This window comes from Budorcas taxicolor, chromosome 22 (assembly GCF_023091745.1).
Source record: "Budorcas taxicolor isolate Tak-1 chromosome 22, Takin1.1, whole genome shotgun sequence".
NCBI classification, from domain to species: Eukaryota; Metazoa; Chordata; class Mammalia; order Artiodactyla; family Bovidae; genus Budorcas; species Budorcas taxicolor.
The window spans coordinates 42469593-42491540 of record NC_068931.1 but is presented as its reverse complement, the minus strand read 5'-3'; the positions used below and the strand labels follow the sequence as shown (position 1 = coordinate 42491540).

The 21948-nt window shown below is 48.6% G+C and overlaps 1 protein-coding gene across 2 annotated transcripts in view; it reads right to left on the bottom strand.

The window, feature by feature from the left end:
• RAB31 (RAB31, member RAS oncogene family) overlaps positions 1-21077 on the bottom strand; it is an 81032-nt gene extending 59955 nt beyond the window's left edge. For both annotated transcript variants that reach the window (XM_052660277.1, XM_052660278.1), the window contains exon 1: positions 20943-21077. In XM_052660277.1, the coding sequence (XP_052516237.1) occupies positions 20943-20981 (39 nt within the window). In that variant the 5' untranslated portion in view covers positions 20982-21077. The remainder of the gene's footprint in view (positions 1-20942) is intronic.
• Positions 21078-21948: the final 871 nt, after the last annotated feature.

The window sequence follows — 21948 nt, the reverse complement described above, 5'->3', positions numbered from 1 at the left end:
AGTGACAGGACAAGAATGTCTATTTCTACATTCTCGCTTTACAAAAACACAACTGATTGACTTTATTAAAAAATAAAGCAAGGAAGAAAAAGCAATAATCCGGGAAAGACGATGACTTGTTCCAGGGGTGAGCTCACCATTCAGGTTTCAACCTGGACCCTTCTGTCCACTCAGGCTCTGCTTCTGGGGACCCATCCACACTGCCCCCGCCTCCCCCACCAGACTCTCTCTCAAGCAGGCAGGAAGATTGCAGTTTGATTGAGGCAACCAGGTCAGAAGTTGCTAGATAATTATTTGGTCAGATGAACCAAAGGAAGTGTGTTTCTTCACTCGGTGGTTTGGACAGCTTGAGGGGTCAGGATGGAACTAAAGACCTTCTCTGACATGAGAGCACAAACTTCTGTTCCACCGTGACCTAACCACATGACCCAAGCAGCTCAGTTCAAACTTTGCTTTCCTACCCACGAATCTGGTGCCTTACCCAATCTAGCACAAAAGAGACTTGCCCAAGGTCTGACGTGTATAGACACACACGGGTAAATCTGTGACACGATCCTGTTTGTGTGCCTGCCTCTATCCCAGAAAAGGATTAGAATATTTAACTGAGCTTCCCAAGTGCCGTCGCACATCAAGCCTATGTTTTCACAAGACGGAATCCTTCTCTGCTAAATGGATCTAAACGGCAAACTGTATCTGGCGACCAGGAACACGGAGTCAGCCAGGACAAGTAGACAGTGGCAGCATTCTGCCGTTCTGCTGACTGAAGGAAAACATTTTGGAACTTGAGTTTTCTATGACGTTTGATCTGGACTCTAGATCCAAACCAGCTCGATGTTCATGCTTCCTCAAAACAGTAGCCACAGGGCTGGCCAGCATCACTGCACTGTCCGTTTCCCTGCATGCTCAGTTGCTCAGTCATGGCCAACTCTTTGTGACCCCATGGACTGTAGCTCGCCAGGCTCCTCTGTCCATGGGATTCTCCAGGCAAGAATACTGGAGTGAGTTTCCATGCCCTCCTCCAGGGGAGGTTCCCGACCCAGGGATCAAACCACATCTCCTGAGTCTTCTGCACTGGCAGGCAGATTCATGACCACGGCGCCACCTGGGAAGTCCCAGGTGCCTATTAGCTTCTCTAAAAAAGGTGAAACACCAGTGCCCAGTGTACATCTATTCGCTGCAACATCCCACATCTGATAATGCCATGAAGTCACCAAGTACCAGCATCCTACCCCCTGACTCCATGGGCTGGGTTACCAGCTACTGTTCAATCTGGAGCTCAGCATGGGAGACAATGACCCAGTGCCAAGAAAAGGAAGAAATAAACAGCAAGGGCCCTGGCACCTGGAGTGGGGGCTTCCTCAGCCCCGCTGTATACCCTGGAGTCCACTCACTAAATGGCAGGGCAGACACGGACACCCAGAAAATCTCAGAGTGGTTCTCAACCAGACGGCATCCCAGGGGGACACCCAGGACTTGCCCCCCCTACAGGAGAGGAGTCTCTGATATTTCTTCCTGTGTGCGAAAGAAATTGTGCATGCTCTCTTTTCTGGGCTAAAAGATCCAAATCTGAAAGCTATTCGGGAATAACTTTGTAAACCTTAATCACAATTTTCTAAGTTGTTCCCTGTCTCTTTTAACTGGAGGAAAACATGAAGAGAACTCCAAGGAAACAGACCCCAAGAGATCACAACCCAGAATGTGAGACACGTGGAGCGTACATCCTAGGAGATGCTAGGTGACAAAGGAAGAATGGAAAATAACAGTCAGGAGGTGGCCTGCAGAGAAACCGGAACTCATGATAGCCCCCAGCCCACCCACAAATTAACTGTGCAGGGGAGCAGAATTTGGAGGTGGTCAGAGTGTGTGTTTGGGGCCTGACACACAAGAGTTAATTTTCTTACTAGTTCTCTGTGCTTCTGTTCCTTCCTCTGATACAGGAGCAGTAGCAGGGCCCGCCAAGTAGGACTGTGGTAAAGATTAAATAAGATAATACATCCACAGCACTGAGAACAGTGCCGGCTACCTGTCATCGTGGTGATTATGCAGCCATTCAAAAGAATGAAGTCTACCTGCAGGAGCTGCTATGTATGAAAAGCGTTCACAGATCTATAGATTGAAAAAATCCGTTTACAGATCTGTAATGACTTCTTTACTTTAAAAAAATATCTGGGTGTGTGAGCACAAGCCTGAAACACATCCTTGAAAAAAAAAATCACACAGATACATTAACAGTAGCCATCCAAGACTGGAAGCAAATTCCAAGAGATAGAGAAGGACAGGGAAGCCTGGTGAGCTGTAGTCCATGAGGTCGCAGAGAGTCAGACAAGACTGAGCGAATGAACAGCAAAGATTGGGAAGGCTGTACCTTTTGTAGCCTTTGAACTTTGTAATTCTACACAAAGGATTCCTTGGATCTATTTTTAAGTAGGGACAGATGTGATCTTAAGTAGAAGAATCAGCATGCACATTCTGTTTCCTTCTTTAAGCTTCTCTGTATAAACGTAACTTTTTCCACTAACATGTTCTCCCCACACTCCTTTGTATTATCCAAATTTTAAACGGCCATCACCCAAGTTACAGATTCTGGCCTCTATGAGATGTGCTTCATTGTGATTGCGCTAATCAGAGTTAGCAAAACAAAGGCGGAATTACAGGAACCTTGCTGGAAGCCAGCTCCATCGCTGACGTCCTATGTGTCATGTGTCTCTGATGGCAAAATGTTACCATTGGGACCTAAACCCTCTGCCTCCTAACGACTCACGTTTAAACCATACCACATGTGGAAGTAGTCTACACTTGTAGTTTTTGTTGCGGTGCAGTTTTCATAACACAAAATGAATCATTTTAAAGTGAACAATTCAGGGGCTTCCCTGGTGGCTCAGTGGTAAAGAATCCACCTGCCAACATGGGAGACATGGGTTCCATTCTTGATTTGGGAAGATCCCACCAACAGTGGAGCAACTAAGCCATGCACCACAACTACTGAGCCTGTGGTCTAGAGCCCAGAAACTGCAACTACTGAAGCCCACGCCTAAAGTCCGTGCTCCTCAACACCCCCTCGCACAGCCCAGGGAAGCTAGCAAAGCACTAGGGGAGCTGCTTTGGGAGCCCACACGTGGGACCCCGGCTGGGGAGGGGCAGCGATGGGAAAGAACATGGCTTCCCAAACAGCGGGTTCTCCCACTAAAGCCTCATCAATTCCAACCTCAGGACTTCAGTCCCCGTGATCCATCACTTAGTGATGTTCCGCCAAATCTGGAGCTGCCATGTCCCAGGGTGCCACTGGCCATCTCACATTTCCAGCACAAGATTCCCCAGCAGGAATCACACCTGCCCAAAAGCAACACCTGCCAGGGGTCTTCCCAGGACCAGCAGTTCACCTGACAGGGTCTGGGCTCGAGAGCCAGGGACCCAGGCTACAGGCCAGGTGGAGAATATCCACTCTGCCTTGGGAACGGTAGCTCACGGGGCATGCCTCATGCCCCAGACACCTGCTCTATTGTCCCTTCTTTCTAGCCCTGGTGCGATGGGGCCAGAAGATGTGTCTGGATGGTATGAGTTGCCTCTGGGTGAATGTTAGCTCATCACAGAATTTTAAAATTTGCATTTGGAGAAGTAAAAACACTTACAGTAATGTGGTGTAATCCTGGTGCAATAAGGCAAACTAAGGTAACTTTTGAGCAAATCGACTTGTTTTTCCAGAAGCATCGGGGAAGTAGATGACCTTTACCAGTCCTCCTGGAGGGGAAGAACTTCCTTCTATTGAGAAGTTATCACATGACAGGCAGGGGCCCCCACGGTCTCATGCTACCTGTGCTGTGTAACTTTTACTCGCTGGGACAGACACTGTTACCAACATTATACAAGCGAGGGATCTAAGTCTAGGAGGCTCCACAAACCAGCTTAACGCTTGGTTCCCTCTCCTTAGAATCCAGAGTCTGAGAAATGGCTCATGTCAAAGATCTGTTTAAGTAATAAACCCGCTGTCTTCAAATTTCATATGCCGGCAGTGACCTTGTTAGGACATGGAAAGGGCATATGGGAGAGGATCACTGCTGCTGTTCATCCATTAGAAAGAGAGCCCTGAGGTTTAGCAGGTCACCCCTGCTGTCGAGGTGGTCAGGAGACTAGGTTCCAGCAAATGGGATAGAAGCAGAGGCAATAAATTGACCCCCAAATCCATCAGAGAAGTCCTGAATCAGCTACCAGAGCTGACCAAGAAGAAAGAGATGATTTCTCTCCTAAGTCCCTGGACTTTGGGATCTCAGCCTGTATCCTCATCAACACAGTGCATCTAGAAAATCTAAAAACCCACACATCCCTCTAAACAAGCTGAGAATTATCCTTAGAGCTTGTTGGGCCTCATCATCTGCTTATTCCTCATTCATTTATAAGGTAGATTCATTCTGGCCCTGTGTCTGAAATCTTACAATTTCCAAATCTAAATTGATAAGCTTTACTTATATATCTATATACAAGGATGACAGTACACCACTTCTTTAAACCCATATTTTTTTCTAGACTACGCCCTTCTTTGGAAAATGCCACTTACCCACATTAAGCTATTGGGCAGATGCTCTGTCTCCCCAGACTCAGTTTCCCACCACCCGGGGCTGGTAGGACATCATCTGACCTGGGTTGCGCTCTCTGCCCCACAAGGGAGCTCTGGCCCTTCTTCAGCAGTTGCATCCACTTCCACGCATAAAGCCCAGCAGGGGTGCCACGGCACCGAGCATCCTTTACACGCTGGCTGCCTGCCAAGACCAAGTCATTGGCAATCCTGTCTTGTTGGTTACCATTAGGGCAGACAAAACTCTTTTTAAGACCATTCAGTAACAGGGGCCCTTGAAAGAAGCAGAAGGGGGTGGGGTATCTGCTGGAATCCCCTGACCCTGACTTAGATGCGTTAAGCTATATATTTCAGCTGCAGCACACATAATCAACCAACCATCGTTCCCTGAGATTATATGACAGCTACGGGTCAATTTACCCTAGCCTGCCATTTTCTGCCTTCTCAACGACCTATTACCAATCTGAGATTGATCTGCTGTGGCACCTGCTGTCGTCCATGACCAGAATAATAAACAAGCTATTCGCGTTGGCTACTCCATTTTTGATCAAGAGCTGCAGTCGAGGACGACAGACACCTGCCCATTAGGAACAGCGCTGCTGTAATTAACAGCAGTATTTACCTGCTCCCCCCGGGATACCAACCAGGAGAAAGAAAACAGACTATCACCAAGAGAGACCAACATCGCCCTTGCCCTCCTGAATTATGGCAGCTATACTCCGCCTCCCACTCAGCCTCGACTGCAATCGAAATAAGTACGCTTTCAGATTTAAATAACCTATAATGTAAATCCATATTATCCATGTATTTTCACTATATTATGTGTATCAGGAAGCTGTGTGTGTGATCACCTGCTACAGAGACAGGACTGAGGCTGACTTTCAGCTGGGACAGATGGAATTGCCAACCCTGCCACAAAAAGACGCCTACAGAATCAGACTGGCATATGGAACTGTGCTTTTTATGGCATTTGATTGGAATTTTTATGTGCTTGACCTTGTCACAGGAGCAAAATCCATCATCTATGGAAATCATAAAACTGACTGTGTCACCTTGGCATACCATTCAAAACCAATTAACTGATCTTCTGCTAGACACATAAATCCATTGATCCATTTTTACAACTGGCATATAAAACATTCGTAAGTGCAAATAGGTGACACATTTTAATAGACACTTGAAAGAGTAAAGTGAAGACCACACAGATTTAAAAACAAAAATAATGACCTCTGGTTCTTCTCATCCAATATTTCAAAGCACTACCTTTTAGTCTTAGGGGAAAGCTTGGAAATTCACATAAAACAGTACTCTGCTTTTAATATACATTTGTGTATTCTAACACAGATTATACAACATTTCAAACAAATTTATCACCACTGGAGTCTGAAGGCATTTTAGAAACTGAAAGCGTGACCCACTGGAGACTTCTTTTGCCTTCGGTAAGCCTAATTAATTGTTAACATTTGCCGAATTGCCTTTGGGCACGCAATATCATGTTAACACAGTCAGTTGAATGCCACTATTTTCTTATTCTGAGTTGTCAAGAAATTTATAAATGAACAAATTTCAGCTCTGACTATGAATGAACTAGCAGGAACTCCCTCTCTGTCACAGGAAGGGCTCCGCTGCCTCCAGCATCACAGGGCCCCACCTATGGGGAGGCCCCAGGCCGGCTCGGTCCCCCTGCGGACCTGACAGGGACAACAATGGGGAGCCAGCTTCCACAGCTTCAGCTCTGGGTTCAAGATCCAAAGTCCAGACTCAAAGTTAAACATCTTAATGGCAAAGAAGATGCTATTTACTCTCTACATCGAGATGGCAAAGAGTGAGGAAAAGTGCCCCTTTTCAAAAGAAGAAACAGATTTTGTGAGAGTAAGATCACACACAAGACGCCCAGCACATGCTGCTGATGTGAGACCACCGTTCCATCACCTGGCACCATGAGGCGTGAGCTCTGTTAAGACCTCAGAACCAGAAAAGCATCACTGCAGGACGTGGTGAGCCACATGGGTTACTCATGGGATTCTCAGGAAACTGGAGAGCCGTGGTCACAGCCGAAATCACGCTTCAACCCCAGGCCAACCACGAGTCTGCGGGCACAGCTCCCCACTGTCGCCTGGCTCCCAGGCCAGGTCTGGGGCACAGACCTCAGGCTGTTCAAACTAGGTCACTAGCCGCGCTGCCCAAGAGGTACTCAGCCTCCTTGAGTCTATTCAGAGCCAGGATCTGCTTCCCTCCGAAATTAAGACTCTAAGGAATTTCCTAAAATAACACACAAACACCGACCACATTCGTTCCGGCTAATTCTGTGGCTTCTACAACTCAGACTGGGAGCCACACCCAACTCCAGATGAAACTCAGTTTAGTTCTCAGGTAGAAGCAGCTCTTTCCTCGGACACTTCGCAGGGGCTCTGAGAATCCTGCCCCCCTACGTGTGACCTGGAAACTAACACAAGGAAGTCTTCCATCCCGTGATATATGAGGATTATGGGCAACAGAAGTGTTAACATTCCAGTCAAAAGGAGTTCTGTCCATCAGAGGGCAATGAGACCATTTCACACCCATGAGATTTCACCAGTCATGTGCATGGATTCACGTATGAGGGCAAATGGGAGGGAAGATGAGTCTAACGACAGAGGAGGGGACGGCAGCAGAGAGGCTGGGACACAGCACCCAGGACATGTGGATCCGCCCCCAGAGCAGGAGCAGAGGTTGCCAGATGGGAGGCAGGTGGCAGCCCATGGTCCCAGGAACTGGGACCATACCTCTCTTCGGCGACTCCTGGAAGGGATGGGAGCCCAGGAGAATGGGATGACACTTTGGGTTCAGGTTGGGACTCCTGGCAGAGAGGAGGAATCAGACTTCTAGAAAGAAGAAGAACCTGTACCTCTGGATTCACACTTGACACTGAAGAGTGTCCTTCTGAAAGGAGCCTCTGCCCCTCCTGGGCGGCAACAAGCAGGGCTGGACCCACTGTGATGCAGGGTCATTGCTTCACTGACCGGAGAGTATGCCCTACAGTCCATCACCACAGGTATCAGAAAGCTTCAGCCGGTCACAAGAAGGACTCCAGCCCTGCTCTATTCGTGGGAGATGAAGGATCCAGGATCCAGGATCATCTTAAGCGGACTGTGTTACACATTAAGCTCAATGTGTCCCTAACTTTCCCACTGACACAGCACTTTTTGGACTAACTCCAGCAGAAGTAATCCCACTCATACTGAAGGGGGAAAAAAAAAGAAACACAGCATGGAAAATACCCCAGTGCTGTAGATGGTGGAAACTGTTAACTCATCATTTCGCCTACGTATTTTTCTAAAACTGGTCCAAACACAGACGCCATCGCACTTCAGAGATGGGTACCACCCAGCTAAGGCTCAGCTCACAACATCACTCTTTCCCTTTAGCTCCTCTCAGATTTTTCACTCATTAAAGCATCTTCCACTAACCACTGAATGAGTTCCATATATGCAATGTTCCAGCTTATCATTCTCAGTAAGATGAACATTGGCACAGATGAACAAAACTCACAATACACTCAGCACCTAGTAAAGCTTGTGCTTATTAATATTAATATTTGTTCCATGAGCAAACCAATCAACTAGATAGTACTTGCAGCCCTGGATGTCCAAGACCCGTGCACCATTCAGTACCCCAAAGCAGGTTCCTTCACACGATTTCTAAATTTTCCTGAATCTGATAAGATTCAGAAATCAGTGCATGTTTTAGTAGCACAATGCAGAGTCCATAAACAGACCCAAATACATATGAGGACTTCATTTATGGTAAAAAATAACATGTCAAACCCGTGAATAATGATGAATTAAGCAATAAACAGCATTAGAACAACTATCTAGACATTTGGAGTAAAGAAATAAAATCTGAATCCCAACCTGACTCTTTGTACCAAAATAAATTTCACATGATAAAAAAATTCCTTAATTAAAAAAATTTAAGACACTATGAATGAACAAAAGAAAAATTAAAATATGTTAAAATTTTACAATATTAGAATATGGAAGCACTTTCTAAGCAAGACATAAACACCAAAACCATAAAGGAAAATATTGACATATTTGACTAAATATAGAGTTTAAAATATTAATATGATTTTTAATTCAGTAAAAAAAAAAGTAAACTAGAGAGCAACAAATTGAAGAAAGGCTTGTGCAATACAAATGACTAAGGGTTTGGTTTCTTAATGTACAAAGCGTTCTCACAAGTCAGAAAGAAAAATAACCCAATAAAAATTAGGTAAATGATGTGAATGTGTAGGTAACAAGAAATATAGCTAGTCAATAAACATAAAAAGATGCTCAGAGTCATCCATAATTAAAGAAATCAAATTAGAACAGGTGGACTGCAAGGAGATCCAACCAGTCCATTCTGAAGGAGATCAGCCCTGGGATTTCTCTGGAAGGAATGATGCTAAAGCTGAAACTCCAGTACTTTGGCCACCTCATGCGAAGAGTTGACTCACTGGACAAGACTTTGATGCTGGGAGGGATTGGGGGCAGGAGGAAAAGGGGACGACAGAGGATGAGATGGCTGGATGGCATCATTGACTCGATGGACATGAGTCTGAGTGAACTCCGGGAGTTGGTGATGGACAGAGAGGCCTGGCGTGCTGCAATTCATGGGCTCGCAAAGAGTCGGACACGACTGCACTGAACTGATCATCTTTTATCTATAATATCAGCAAAGATAAAAAGTTTTGATGATATTCAGTGTTGGTAAAGGTGCAGAAAATCATTCATAAACACTTACTGGGAATATTCTGGTTTTTAATTTTTTTTGGCTATGCCTCAAATGGCAACCCACTCCAGTGTTCTTGCCTGAAGAATCTTAGGGATGGGGAAGCCTGGTGGGCTGCCATCTATGGGGTGGCACAGAGTCGGACACGACTGAAGCGACTTAGCAGCAGCAGCATAGTTTGTGAGATCTTAGTCCCCTGATCATGGATTGAACCTGGGTCCCAGGCAATGGAAGCACAGAATCCTAGCGATTAGGCCTCCAGGGAATTCCCAGGAATATTCTACTCTTAGATCTGGACATTTAATTTGTAAAAATCCATTGTGCACCATAAGACCTGTGAGCTTTTTCACAAGAACTTTACATTTCAGTACAAAAATATAAAGAACATGTTACATCGCCATGAGATATCACCTTACACCTGTTAGAATGGCCATCACCAAAAAGACAAGAGACAACAGGTTGTAGTGAAAATGTGGTAAAAAGGGAACCCTTGTGCTCTGTGGTGGGAATGTAAATTGGTCCAACACTATGGAAAACAATATTGAGGTTCCTCAAAAAATTAAAAATAGATCTAAAATATGCTCTAGTAATTCCATGTCTGGGCTTATACCTGAAGGAAATGAACACAGGATTTCAACGAAATATCTGCACCCCATGTTAACCACAGTATCATTCACAAGAGCCCAGATATGGAAACAATCCAAACGCTCATCAACGAATGAATGGATAAAAGGGATGTAGTACAAACAGATGAAAGAGTATTATTCAGCCTTGAGGAAGGAAAACATCCTCTCATCTGTGACCACATGGATGGACCTTGAGCACATGACGCTATGTGAGATAAGTCAGAGAAAGACTAGTACTGGGTGCTACCACTTAAATGTTAAACCTGAAAAAGTTAAACCTATAAAAAACAGACAGTAAAATGGTGGTAACCAGGGGATGGGGCTTCAGCAGGGGGGCAGGGGTAAGACTGCTATTGTTAAGGGCACAAAGTTGTAACAAGTAGTGAATAAGCCATTGAGATTTAAGGCACAGTATGATGAATATAGACAAAAATTGTACTATAATTATGCAATGTGACAAATATGACTACATCAGCAATCATAATACAACACATAAGCGTATACACACCTAACCTTAAACTCAGTGGTAAAGAATTTGCCTGCTAAGGCAGGAGATGCAGAAGACTCGGGTTCAATCTCTGGGTCAGGAAGATCCCCTGGAAGAGGAAACGGCAACCCACTCCAGTACTCTTGCCTGGAAAATCCCATGGACAGAGGAGCCTGGTGGGCTACAGTCCACGGGGTCGCAAAGAGTTGGACTCAGCAGAGCAACTGAGCTCGCACCTTAAACTTATTCAGTGTTAATGTCAAATTTTTTTTTTTAAATTAAAGAGTATGTTACAATTTGGGTCAAATTCATGAAAAGAATGACAATATCACACAGTAAATCAAAAGCTATTACTTATCACCTATGCCTTGCCAGATCCCATGGCTAAGCAGATTAAATAAAACTTAATTAGAGATCCTCTTGTGCAAAGAACCTACTTAGACTCTCTTAAGCCTCAAGATTATCAGGATGTAAAATGGTTTTTGGAAGAAGAGGTAAGAGAATTTTTCAACATGACACCCCAGGCCGAGTCAGAGGGGTTGTCTGTGCAAACTGCCAGCAGTTTACAAAGCAGGAATCTGGACCCCAGTAGCTATGTGATCTCCCAGGGGAACTGAGCCAGGACGTGACAAAGCTAGAGCAAGCCACATCTGCCGACCCGAGGGTGACCCAGCGTCCACAGTGCTCAGCTGGCAGGAGGCCCATCTAGCTGTGAAGACAGTTGAATTGCAGCCCTAGAAACTCCTAATGCCTACAGCTCCACCATCCAGCAGGTTGATCACAGTTTGCGAACCAACACTTTCTGAAACAATTATAGCACTTAACACATATCCCCTGAGGGAGTGAAGAAAAAAAAAGGCCTGGAATCCAGGGCTTCCTGAACACGAGCTGGAAAAAGAGCAACGGACAAAGCTGAGCCCAAGGTCCCTCTGCACACACAGCCCTGTGATGTCTGGGATGCCTGGGACCTACCAAAGCTCATCTCACACCACAAAACGCAGGCAGGGGCTGCCACACAGGGCTGACCCAAGGCTGAAGGCAACAGCTCTGCATGCAGGTGTTTGCCCCTGCGAGGCGCTGAGGGAACCCAGGGCGGGCCGGCGTCACTGTCGCAAGCACGGTGTGTCCTGCATGTGTCCCGGCCTCCCTGCAGACACCACTTCACGTCTTCACAGCTCATTCAGGCCAGTCATCTCACCTCCCCAACCCTGACCAGAACCCTGACACTGAGGGTATCTGCCTTTTCTTTCAGGGAGGATACTCACTCCATAGGCTCGCCCAGAGTCGGACCCAACTGAATAACTAACACTTTCACTTTCTTATCCAGGGAAGTACTTCAAACCTGGTTCAATTTGATGCATTATTTTATTTCTTTATTTTTGTGACCCCATTCTACTGTGCCACATGCCAGTCTGAACAAGTAATTTGCGACTGAGAAAGTCTTCAGCCCAGCAAAGAGGCTGCATCCGCTGGTTCCAGGGTCATGTGGAGCTGGTTGTAATCCTCGAAAGCTCACTTATTATTATTATTATTATCAGCTGGGAGTCTTTGTGCTGTTACCTGGCCCCGAGCTTCAGTTTCCTTTAATGCATGATATGGGTGAAACGCTCATGCAGTCCAACAGACTGAAAAAGAGATGGAGTCTAATCCTCCCTTTGCTTCTGGGCTGGCCGTCTGACCCGATCAGTGAAATGTGACAGAAATGACATTCTGTGACCTATGAGCAAGGAGCCTGTTAGCATCCACCCAAAGCTCATGGAACAGAAACCAAGCAGGACCTTGTGGGGCCCACGTGGGCACAAAAGCCTTTCTTTGTCCCCCGTTTCTTGTTTGTAGGAAAAAGGCTTCGGCCTCCTAGACCTTCCTCGAGTTCCAAAGGGCAGACTCAAGCAGTTTCTAATTGTGGAAGGGAGGAGATGCAGAAACAAAAGGAAAGCACACAGGAAATGGCAGTGCAGCTTGGGCAGGGTCCTGGTTCCCCCTCCAGGGATGCACAGGAAATATCTCTGAGCTCTTCTGCAGGAACTAAGGCCTCCATCCATGTTGTTGTTGTTGTTCAGTTGCTCAGTTGTGTCCGACTCTTTGTGACCCCATGGACCACACCACGCCAGGCTTCAATGTCCTTCACCATCTCCCGGAGCTTCCTCAAACTCACGTCCACTGAGTCGGTGATGTTATCCAACCATCTCATCCTCTGTCGCCCCCTTCTCCTCTTGCCTTCTGTCTTTCCCAGCATCAGGATCTTTTCCAATGAGTTGGCTCTTCGCATCAAGTGGCCAAAGTATTGCCAGATGTTCAAATTACCGCTCATTTCACATGCTAGCAAGGTCATGCTCAAAATCCTCTCACCCAGGTGGAGGATGCTAACTTCAGACTGAGCACAAGATTCCTGGAACACAACCTGCTTCCTGCCCTTACCCAAATTTTCCTATAAAACTCTTCCCCCAAACCATTGAGGAGTTCAGACGTTTTTGAGCATGAGCTGTTTGTTCTCCTTGCTCAGTTCTGCAATACCCCTTTCTCTGCTGCAAACTCTGACATTTCAGTTTGTTTGGACTCACTGTGTGTCATGCATGAAAACCTGAGTTTACAACTCCTTCTCTGGAGATGGCAAGCCACCGTAGAGGCAGTCTGACAGCCCTGAGACTCCACACTGTGAAGAAGCCCACGTGACGGCATGGAGAAGCCACGTGAAGACAGATGTCTGGTCACCCAGCGGGGGCAGCCAGCCCATCCCAAGCGACTGCAACTTCGGCCCCAGCCCCGGCCACCATCTGAGCAAGGACTGCCCATCTGAGCCCAGTCAGCTCCCAGAGCAGTCGGTGAGGAGGAACAACAAATTGTTGTTTTAAGCACTAAGTTTGGGGCGGTCTGTCACAAAGCAACAGAAAGCCAAAACACTCAGCACGGTGTCTGGCATGTGAGTTACCCTCGGTACATGTCAGCTGTCCTGATTACAGAAATACTCATAAACTAGAGTAATTTCAAGACCTCCTTCTTCATCCAAGGCACTCTGAAGTGCTTTCCTTTTTCTTTTTTTCCTTTTTTTAAATTTTTAAATTTATTTTGAATTGGAGGACAATTGCTTTACCATGTTGTGTTCGTTTCTGCCATACAACAACATGAATCAGCCACAGGTTTACATGTGTTCCCCTCCCTCTTGAACCTCCCTCCTACCTCCCATCCCATCCCACCCCGCCAAGTTGTCCCAGAGCACCAGGCTGAGCTCCCTGTGTTATACAGCAACTTCCCACTAGCTAGCTAGTTTACACAGGGTAATGTGTTTATTTCAACGCAACTCTCTCAAAGCACTTTCCTGCCTGAGAAAGAACAGAGTAAATTTTGGCTTCAATTCCAGGCCTGTGTTCAATCTTCCTCAAATGTTACTGATGTCGCTGTTGTTGTGATCAGGGCTGAGGGCAACTGCAAATTATTATGGTGCTTGTAAGTTTATAATTACTGTTTTTCTTCTACCCATGGATAATTTTAATAACGAAGAAGTCAAGGACATACAGAGAAGACACCAGCAGAGCATCTGTAAATACACTGCTCACAAGCAAGACTAAGGGTGTGCATGTGGTTAGTTGTGACACAATAATTATCATTAACAAATTGGAAGCACAGGGCTGACAGGGGTAAAATGCACAAACATGCAATTCACATCAAGAGCAGCAACATGTTCAAATCATAAATTATAACTTTAGCAAGAGTTTCAAAAATATTTCTATTCTTATTGAAAAAAGATTCTACTAGTTATCTTACTAAGATTAACCTAACCTGAGATGGAGATCTAGAAATAACACACTCCATCTTTTTAAAGCGATGTCTTTTTTTAAAAAAAAATATTTTCTGGGCTGTGCTTCTGAGGCCCTTTTAAGGCCCTACAAGCTCCACTCCCTTACCTGGCAATTGGGTGTCATGTGACATGACGTCATGTGACATCCCAGGGGTCGCTTGGTGCTGTTACTTCACCTCCCCCTTCCAGTTCTACCAGCCCAAGGACCCTGCTGGGCTGGAAACCCAGGGACAGGGCCTCCCTCAGCACCCCAGCTCTGTGGCAAGTCCTCATACCTGCCTACATGCACACACCTGTAAGGGTCTCTGTTCATCCCCACAGCACTCTTCCATTAGTGAAATCCCCATTTACTTTATATAGATCCCTTTTAAAAAACTAAAACAAGAAGCCTCATGAAATGCCTGCGTTACTCCCCACAGGGTGAGCTGGCTGGGTTTCTGGTCTGTAATGGCAGCGGAAGAAAAGGTCACTCGCTGGGATTCAGCACACCCCCCTGCTCAGAGGGTTGGAAAGCAGAGTCAGAAACATTTTCCTCTAAGAGCCCAGCCCTGGTGTCTCTTTAAAGGACAGACTGAGATTAACCCATGAGAAGTGGACAGAATAAGGAAACACAACGGAAGACTGTGGGGCTGAAAAGCACAGAGAAAACCAGGGGGCAGGACAGAGGGCTGGATGCTGATCATAAAATGAAGGCGTCATCTGAACATAAAAGACAGGGAGAGAAGAACCACCAGGAGGTGGCCGTGAGATGCAGGAGGTCAGGTGGGATGCTGTCTTCACAGCTGCGGGATTTCCATTGCACCCGAGGCAACAAGACCGGGGCAAGGCAGTACAGTTCCATGTCCTATAAAGAGACGAGGTTGAAGGCATCATCCTGGTGAGGACACCATCTCTGCCATCTCACCCCTAATCCCTCCCCAACCTCATCATTAGATTCAAAATTCAATGAAGACGAACTCAGACAATGAACAAAAAAAAAGTAGCTTTTCAGAAGGTTGTTATGAAAAAGTTTAGAAAGTATCTTAGCTCCTAAAATGAAAGGGATCTGTGAAGTATTTAGCTTTGATGCTGAGATGTTCTTCAAAAACACACAAAGAACGACTTCTTAATTAAGCTTGCTATAAATGTAAATGCCCTGGCCAGTTGTTTGATAAGAAAGGGAGGGAGGAGAACAAGAAAGGCTTTGCTCTCTTCTCTTGCCAGCAGAGAGCAAATGTTATGTGACAGTGTGTGTGTGTGCGCGCGCACACGCGTAAGCCTAGGTCTTCATCCTCTTACTCCCTCACTCATACTTCTTTCCTCTTATCTTCTCCTCCCCCTCCATCCCTTCTTTCTCCTCCCCTTCCAGGGCTGGCTGGTGAAGAGGCACTTTTCAGGACCGGGCATCTCATCTGCATGTCCTCATTAGACTAGCGACTCCATGAGAGCAGAAAGGAAGTTATTCTGGAAAACTCAGGTGTCTGTTTCTTCTAGAAGAACACAGACCATTGATACAAAGGGATCCAGCTCCCTAGATCTTGCTCAAAGGAAAGAAAGCAGGAGGGATGTGACCTCCCCTGGATTCTACCAGCCCGAGTCATCCGGATGCCTCCATGAAGACTGAAAGTGGCCCAGGCTGCATTCTGGGTTAGATCTGGAGTAAGCAGAAGGCGCAGTGGTGACCTCCAGAGAACTGCGAGAAGGCTGGGCCTCAGGAGCAAGGAAACTGATCAGAAAAGACTCCTGGAGGTTCTGCGGGGAGAAGCTCTCCAGGGGACCCTGATGTTAAATCCCACTTTTCTGTATTTCTGCCAACAAACTCCTGAGGACACCCGCGACTCTCAGCAGCTTTAGCACTCAAGTGAGGAAAATAAATCATCTGGTCTGTTAGGAGGTGGTCAGTGCTCATGGAAAAAGACCGGGCCTGGAGCCCTGAGGAGAACTGGGCAGGTGGGCGGGTGAGCTCAGCATCTCACTCACCCCTAGTACCCACTGGAGTGGGTAGCTGTTCCTTTCTCCAGGGGATCTTCCCAACCCAGGGACCAAACCCAGGTCTCCAGCACTGCAGACGGATTCTTAACCAGCGCTCTGAGCCACCAGGGAAGCCCGAGGGAAGGAAAGCCTATTCCAATCTCAAACACATGTGACAAATTATATAAACTCAGACAAAAGGAAGTGGAGTAAGTTAGACATTAGTCTAACCCGACGGACACAAGTGAACTTGAAGACCTTTTCTAACGCCTGAGCTCAAATCTCCTCACGTCCTAGTACCTTAACGTGTAGGTTTCCCTGGTGGCTCAGATGGTAAAGAGTCTGCCTATAATGCAGGAGACTCGGGTTTGATCCCTGGTCTGGAAGATCCCCTGAAGAAGGGAATGGCAACCCACTCCAGTATTCTTGCCTAGAGAATTCCATGGACAGAGGAGCCTCATGGGCTACAGTCCATGGGGGTTGCAAAGAGTCAGACACGACTGAACAGCTTAGCACCAGCACCACCAACAGAACCTCAGATTTAGACAATGCTGATGGCGGCTCCTCCCCATGCTATGCATGCGCTCCTTCCGAGAGGACCCCACACGTTCACATCACCTTACAGAACACTGTCAGTAATGGGTGCTCACCCTCACCCAGACCAGCCAGGCCAGGGTCCACAGCTCAGGCTGATCTGCTTCTTGTGAGAGGCATCATGGGTTCTGGTGCCCCCAGGGACCCCTCAGCCCTCTCTGGTAAAGTCCTCACCGCCCAGATGTCACAGCGAATCCCAGGGACTTGCCTGCTCTTCGAACAGAGGCCAGAGGAGAGGGCTCACCAGGCCCCTGACGGCTGCAGAGGAAGTGGCAGAAATCTCTAAACTGTCGTCAAGACAACTGAAGTCCAGATATAAATCTCTTTGGGATTCCATTCGGAAGCAGTTTTTAAGCGTGCACACCCAGAGGAAATAATAAAAGAAAAGAAACGCCTCTCCCCCTCCCCTGGCCCTACTCCTCCTTCCCCTCCTCTTTCTCTCTCTCTCTCCCCTCCTGCTTTTTGCCACGTGGTGATGTGTGTTAAAAACGCAAACTGGGACGCTTTCCACTTTTGGGGTTGGAACAGCTGCTGCCTCAATATTGTTTTTGTTAGTTTTTTTTAAAACATACTTTGCTGTTTTTAATGGAGTTGTTTTTTAGCTACGTGTTTCATAATACTAACTGAGATTCACAAAGCGGGAAGACTGGCACTTTAATTGGCAAGAGTGAGATTCATGGGTCCTAAGAGTCCAACCTGGACAGTCTGCTGCCCAGCTCGATCCCAAGACAGCTTATCCCAGGGAAGGGCACTCATGAAGGCATGGGAGAAATATGCCCAAGTCCTCCCATGGAAACAACAAGAGCCAAGAATTTCTAACAGGTAGCCTAAATAAACCCCACGCTCTCGGTCCTTCGTTTTCCCAAGAGCACAAAGCATTCGGGGAATGCTCCACAGATGGCTGTGGTTCCATGTGGGAGCACGCACCAAGAGAAGTGAGATCAGGGTTCTGAACCCCAGGGCCTAACAGCAGGGTTCTGAAAGGCACAGGTGCATGCCACCTGGCACACCACGCTGCCACCTGCTGCAAGTGACCCTCGGGACAGGAATCTTCACCCACGTGGGGACCTTTAGCTCAGAGGAGGGTACGCCTGCACCACCCAAGCTGACCACAACCACAGCCTTAAGTGGGAAACAGGTCGCCCAGTGATCGCTGAGTGCCAGAGACAATCACGGGGCACTAAAGGACCTGTCCCTCTGCCTCTTGGGTGAGCCAGCAAGGCAGCAGCTTAATGGTCCCACTCCCATCACCTGCTCAATTGGACTGACAGACAGTGATGCTGGCAGTGGGCGTGGCTGCAAGGGCTTGAGATTTCAGGAAGGTGTGGCAGTGGCTGAAAATAGGAAGCTGAGTGTTGACTACATGCAAGACTTCATCCACAAAAGACAGGCCTCCCATACAAAGAAGAGAGGAACCAGGGCTCCTGTTAAAATTCTGAGAGGACCGTGAGCTTGGCACTGAATTTCTTTTCCAGGGGCGGATCCACAGGATTCTCTCCCCTGTGGATCTGCCAAGAGAGCAAACCAGCAGTTAGATTGGCTTTGGCCACACCCAGTGCGATCTCAGGGCTTCCCTAGGGGCTCAGCAATAAAAGAATCTGTCTGCAATTCAGGAGACATGGGTTCAATCCCTGGGTAGGGAAGACCCCCTGAAGGAGGAAATGGCAGCACACTCCAGTATTCTTGCCTGTGAAATCCATGGACAGAGAAGCCTGGCGGGCTACAGTCCATGGGGTCACAAAAGAGCCAGACAGGACTTAGTGACTAAACCACCATCACCACCAGTGCCATCTCACCCAGAGCATCTCCCTGCTTGAGAAGCAGCTGAGAATCTAGCTGCCACGCACACAGGATGTACCAGCCAAACCGGGGGACTTCAGAAACATTACTCAGTGTGATAATAAGAGCAATGGCCCTTTCCAAGATTTCAAATAAATGGCTTCTGATCTGAACAAGAATAAAACCTAGAGCCTCTCAAAAAAAGAAGTCCACAGATACAGTATGATGGGATTGAAACTTCAAAGTCTTCATCTGCTCAGATTTATCTTCCTGAACTGTGGGGCTGTTCTTTTCTTTCAAACCCAGCCTCCTACCTCTGGGCCTCTGCAAAGGACCAGCACACAAGGAGAGGCATTGTCTCCTGGAAGCCACTGAACAAGTGCATTCCATCCTTAGAGACAAGGCAAACAGAAGTGCAGGGGCTTCCCCCAGCTTTCTCATCTCCCAGGCTTGCTAATAATCATCCTGGAGTCACAGGGTAGCAAGAAATGGCACTGTGTATCTTAGGAGATTGTCTGCTCTAGTCCTCTGCCTTAAACGGGAAAATGTTATCACGTCCATTTCACAGACACTGTGATCAAGATACTTTTCCAGAACTGCACAGCCAGTGAGCAGGACAGCATAAGAACCCAGGCTTGCTGCTTCGGATCAGGGCTTTCCCTACCTGATTGTAGGAGGAAACAGACTTAGCTATAAGCAAAAAAATTGAACATAATTCATGTGCTGGGACAAGCATATAATTTCTGACTTTATTTATTCACAAGGCCAACCCTGACACACACAATACACGTCAAAGTTGCCTCTTGGTTCCTGGGGACCCGATCTTCTGAGTCTTTGAAGCGCTTCCTGGAGGCTGAAATGACTCCTCAGGAGGAAAACACGAGATTCCTGGAATTTGTGTCTGGCTTATGTTAGAGAGTCCGGCAGTAGGTGACACCTACCCCTCAACTCTGACAAAGGTCAATTGAGGGAGGCCGGGACAGCATCCACCAGATCCAGGCTGTGACCCAACACCAGGGCAGGCACAGAGGAGGGAGGGCCTCTGCCTGACGCCCCTGGATGAATCAGGAGACCAAGGCCAACCAGACAACCTAGTGTAAATGGGACTTTAGCAAAGGACAGTGAGGCCAGACCTCCCCACATTCCAGGAGGGCCTCCAGGGAGTCCAGACAGCCCCTTGTTGTTGCTGTTCAGTCCCTCAGTCGTGTCCCACTCTTTGTGACCCCATGGACTGCAGTACGCCAGGCTTCCCTGTGTTCACCATCTCTTGGAATTTGCTCAAACTCATACCGAGTCAGTGATGCCATCCAACCATCTCATCCTCTGTTACCCCCTTCTCCTCCTGCCCTCAATCTTTCCCAGCCTCAGGGTCCGGGGCAATCCGGCCCTAACCTAGAACCATTGCTTCTTTATCTGCTTCTGCACACCCCTCTTGACAGACCAGTTAGCACTGCTTTGATATAAACAGAGCCGGTCCAACCTTTGCTGCTTTTTTCGGAAACTGTTTTCTTGGGAGACCAGAACTGCCAAGGGCTGAACACTAGGCGTCTGTGCCAAAAGCTGCTAAAACCAGGGCTGAAAACCAGCTCTTCCCAAAGAAGCAATTCCGGAATGTGGTGTGGGTACCCAGGAGCCAGCGATCCAAAACGCCAGCTGAATTCCCTGAGCACTCCCCGGGGGCAGGTCAGCACCACTGGGGAGTTTGTGTCTGCCTTTGTTTCCGGCTTCTTCCACATTTCTTTGGGCTCAGAAGGACCCACTTCGGGAGGGGAAGTGGGGACAGGGGAGGACTCTGTCGTCCTGCCCTGATCCGAAGCACGAAAAGTTTTCTACGGTGCGTTCTCCCTCTACGTTCCAGCCAGGTCGTCCCCTCGCGCATTTTTTCACCCGGGGTTGAGTTTTGTTTTCTTTTTTAAAAAAGTAAATAAACTAATTGCCCCCAGGAGGCAAAAGGATTCCGCGCCTTGGCTGAGTAACTTAAAGTTTCCGCCGGAAGGAAATTATTAAAGGCGAAGGAGAAAGCCCACGGAGGCGGGGTCCTGGCATGGTGTCACCGCGGAGGGGTCCCCGGCCCGACGCGGCCCGAGTGGACGAGGGCTCCGGGAACGCGGGCGCGGCGAGGGGACGAGCCAGGAAGCACCCGAGAGGCTCGGACCGGACCCGGCGGGGCCGGGACAGGGAGCGGGCCGGCGAGGGGGGTGCGCGCAGGGGACACGGGGGCGCACGGACGTCGTGTGTGTGGGGGTGCTGGTTGGGGGGCAGGGCGGGGGAAGTTGAAGAAAAGGGGGCGCGGGGAAGCGGGGACGAGGAGGGCGCAGGGAGGAGGGTGACTAAGAGGGCGCTGGGGGGAGGGGGGGCGTGCGGCCCCAGGGGCGCAGGACTCACCCCGAGAAGACACACTTTGAGCTCTCGGATGGCCATCATGAGCTCGGGGCCGGGCCAGGCAGGGGCTCCGCATCCTCTGGGGCCGCCACGCTCCGCGCCCCGCCAGCCGGCTCCTGCGGTCCCCGCCTCCCCTCGCGCCGCCCGCGGGCGGATCCACGGCTGCTGCTATTTCTGGGCCTCTGGCCGCGCCGAGGGTCACGTGGCCGCCGCCGGCTCCTCCCGGGGGTGCGGGGAACCTCGCCGGCAGGCTCCCAGGACCGCCCCTGTCGGCGTGAGCCCCCGGCCCCCGCCCGCGTGCCGCTGGCGTCCTGGCACCCGGCCTCCTCCTTCCGGCCAGCCCGGCCTCGGACCCGGCTCCCCAGAGAGCTTACCCCACCCCCGGCCCCCGGCTCGCAGCCCACGGGGTGGAGGGAGGACCGGTGCGGCCCGCGGAGGCGGGGGCCCACGACTGGACACTGCATCCCCCTCGGTAAAGGGGATGTTGTCCACCCGGGATCTGCGGGGAGCACTTTGAAGCCTAAACGCACTGGACACAGGCAGTCGGACGGAAGGAGGGTCTGATCATGCAGCCCGCCTCTCCCGCAGTTCCTCGTGCGGTGGGGAGGTGGCTTCAGTGTACCCCCAGGTCGCTTACCAGTCTCAGCCCCATGTTCGCTTTTCCATATGTCATCGGAAGTGATTCTAGAAGCAAAGGCCTATTCCTACCCCCAAATCAGGCTGGTCCCCGTCTGAAAAGGGAAGCGCATTGTAGGCAGGAAGCTGCTGTGCAGGGTACAGACAATGCTGCAGCTTGGGGTCAGACCTCCGGCCTCAGACCCCCGGCTAGAAACAGGCGGCTTGGCGGACCTTTTGCATCCTTCCAAGGTGGGATTGGGGTTGTGCGGGCTTGTCTCCACAGTGGTGCACACACCTCATCCACTACAGAAATGTCAGCCTTTTGGACATAGGTACTTGAGTTAGGTGTGGCATTTCAGATTGGAAACAACTTTCTTTAAACTGTATCCCC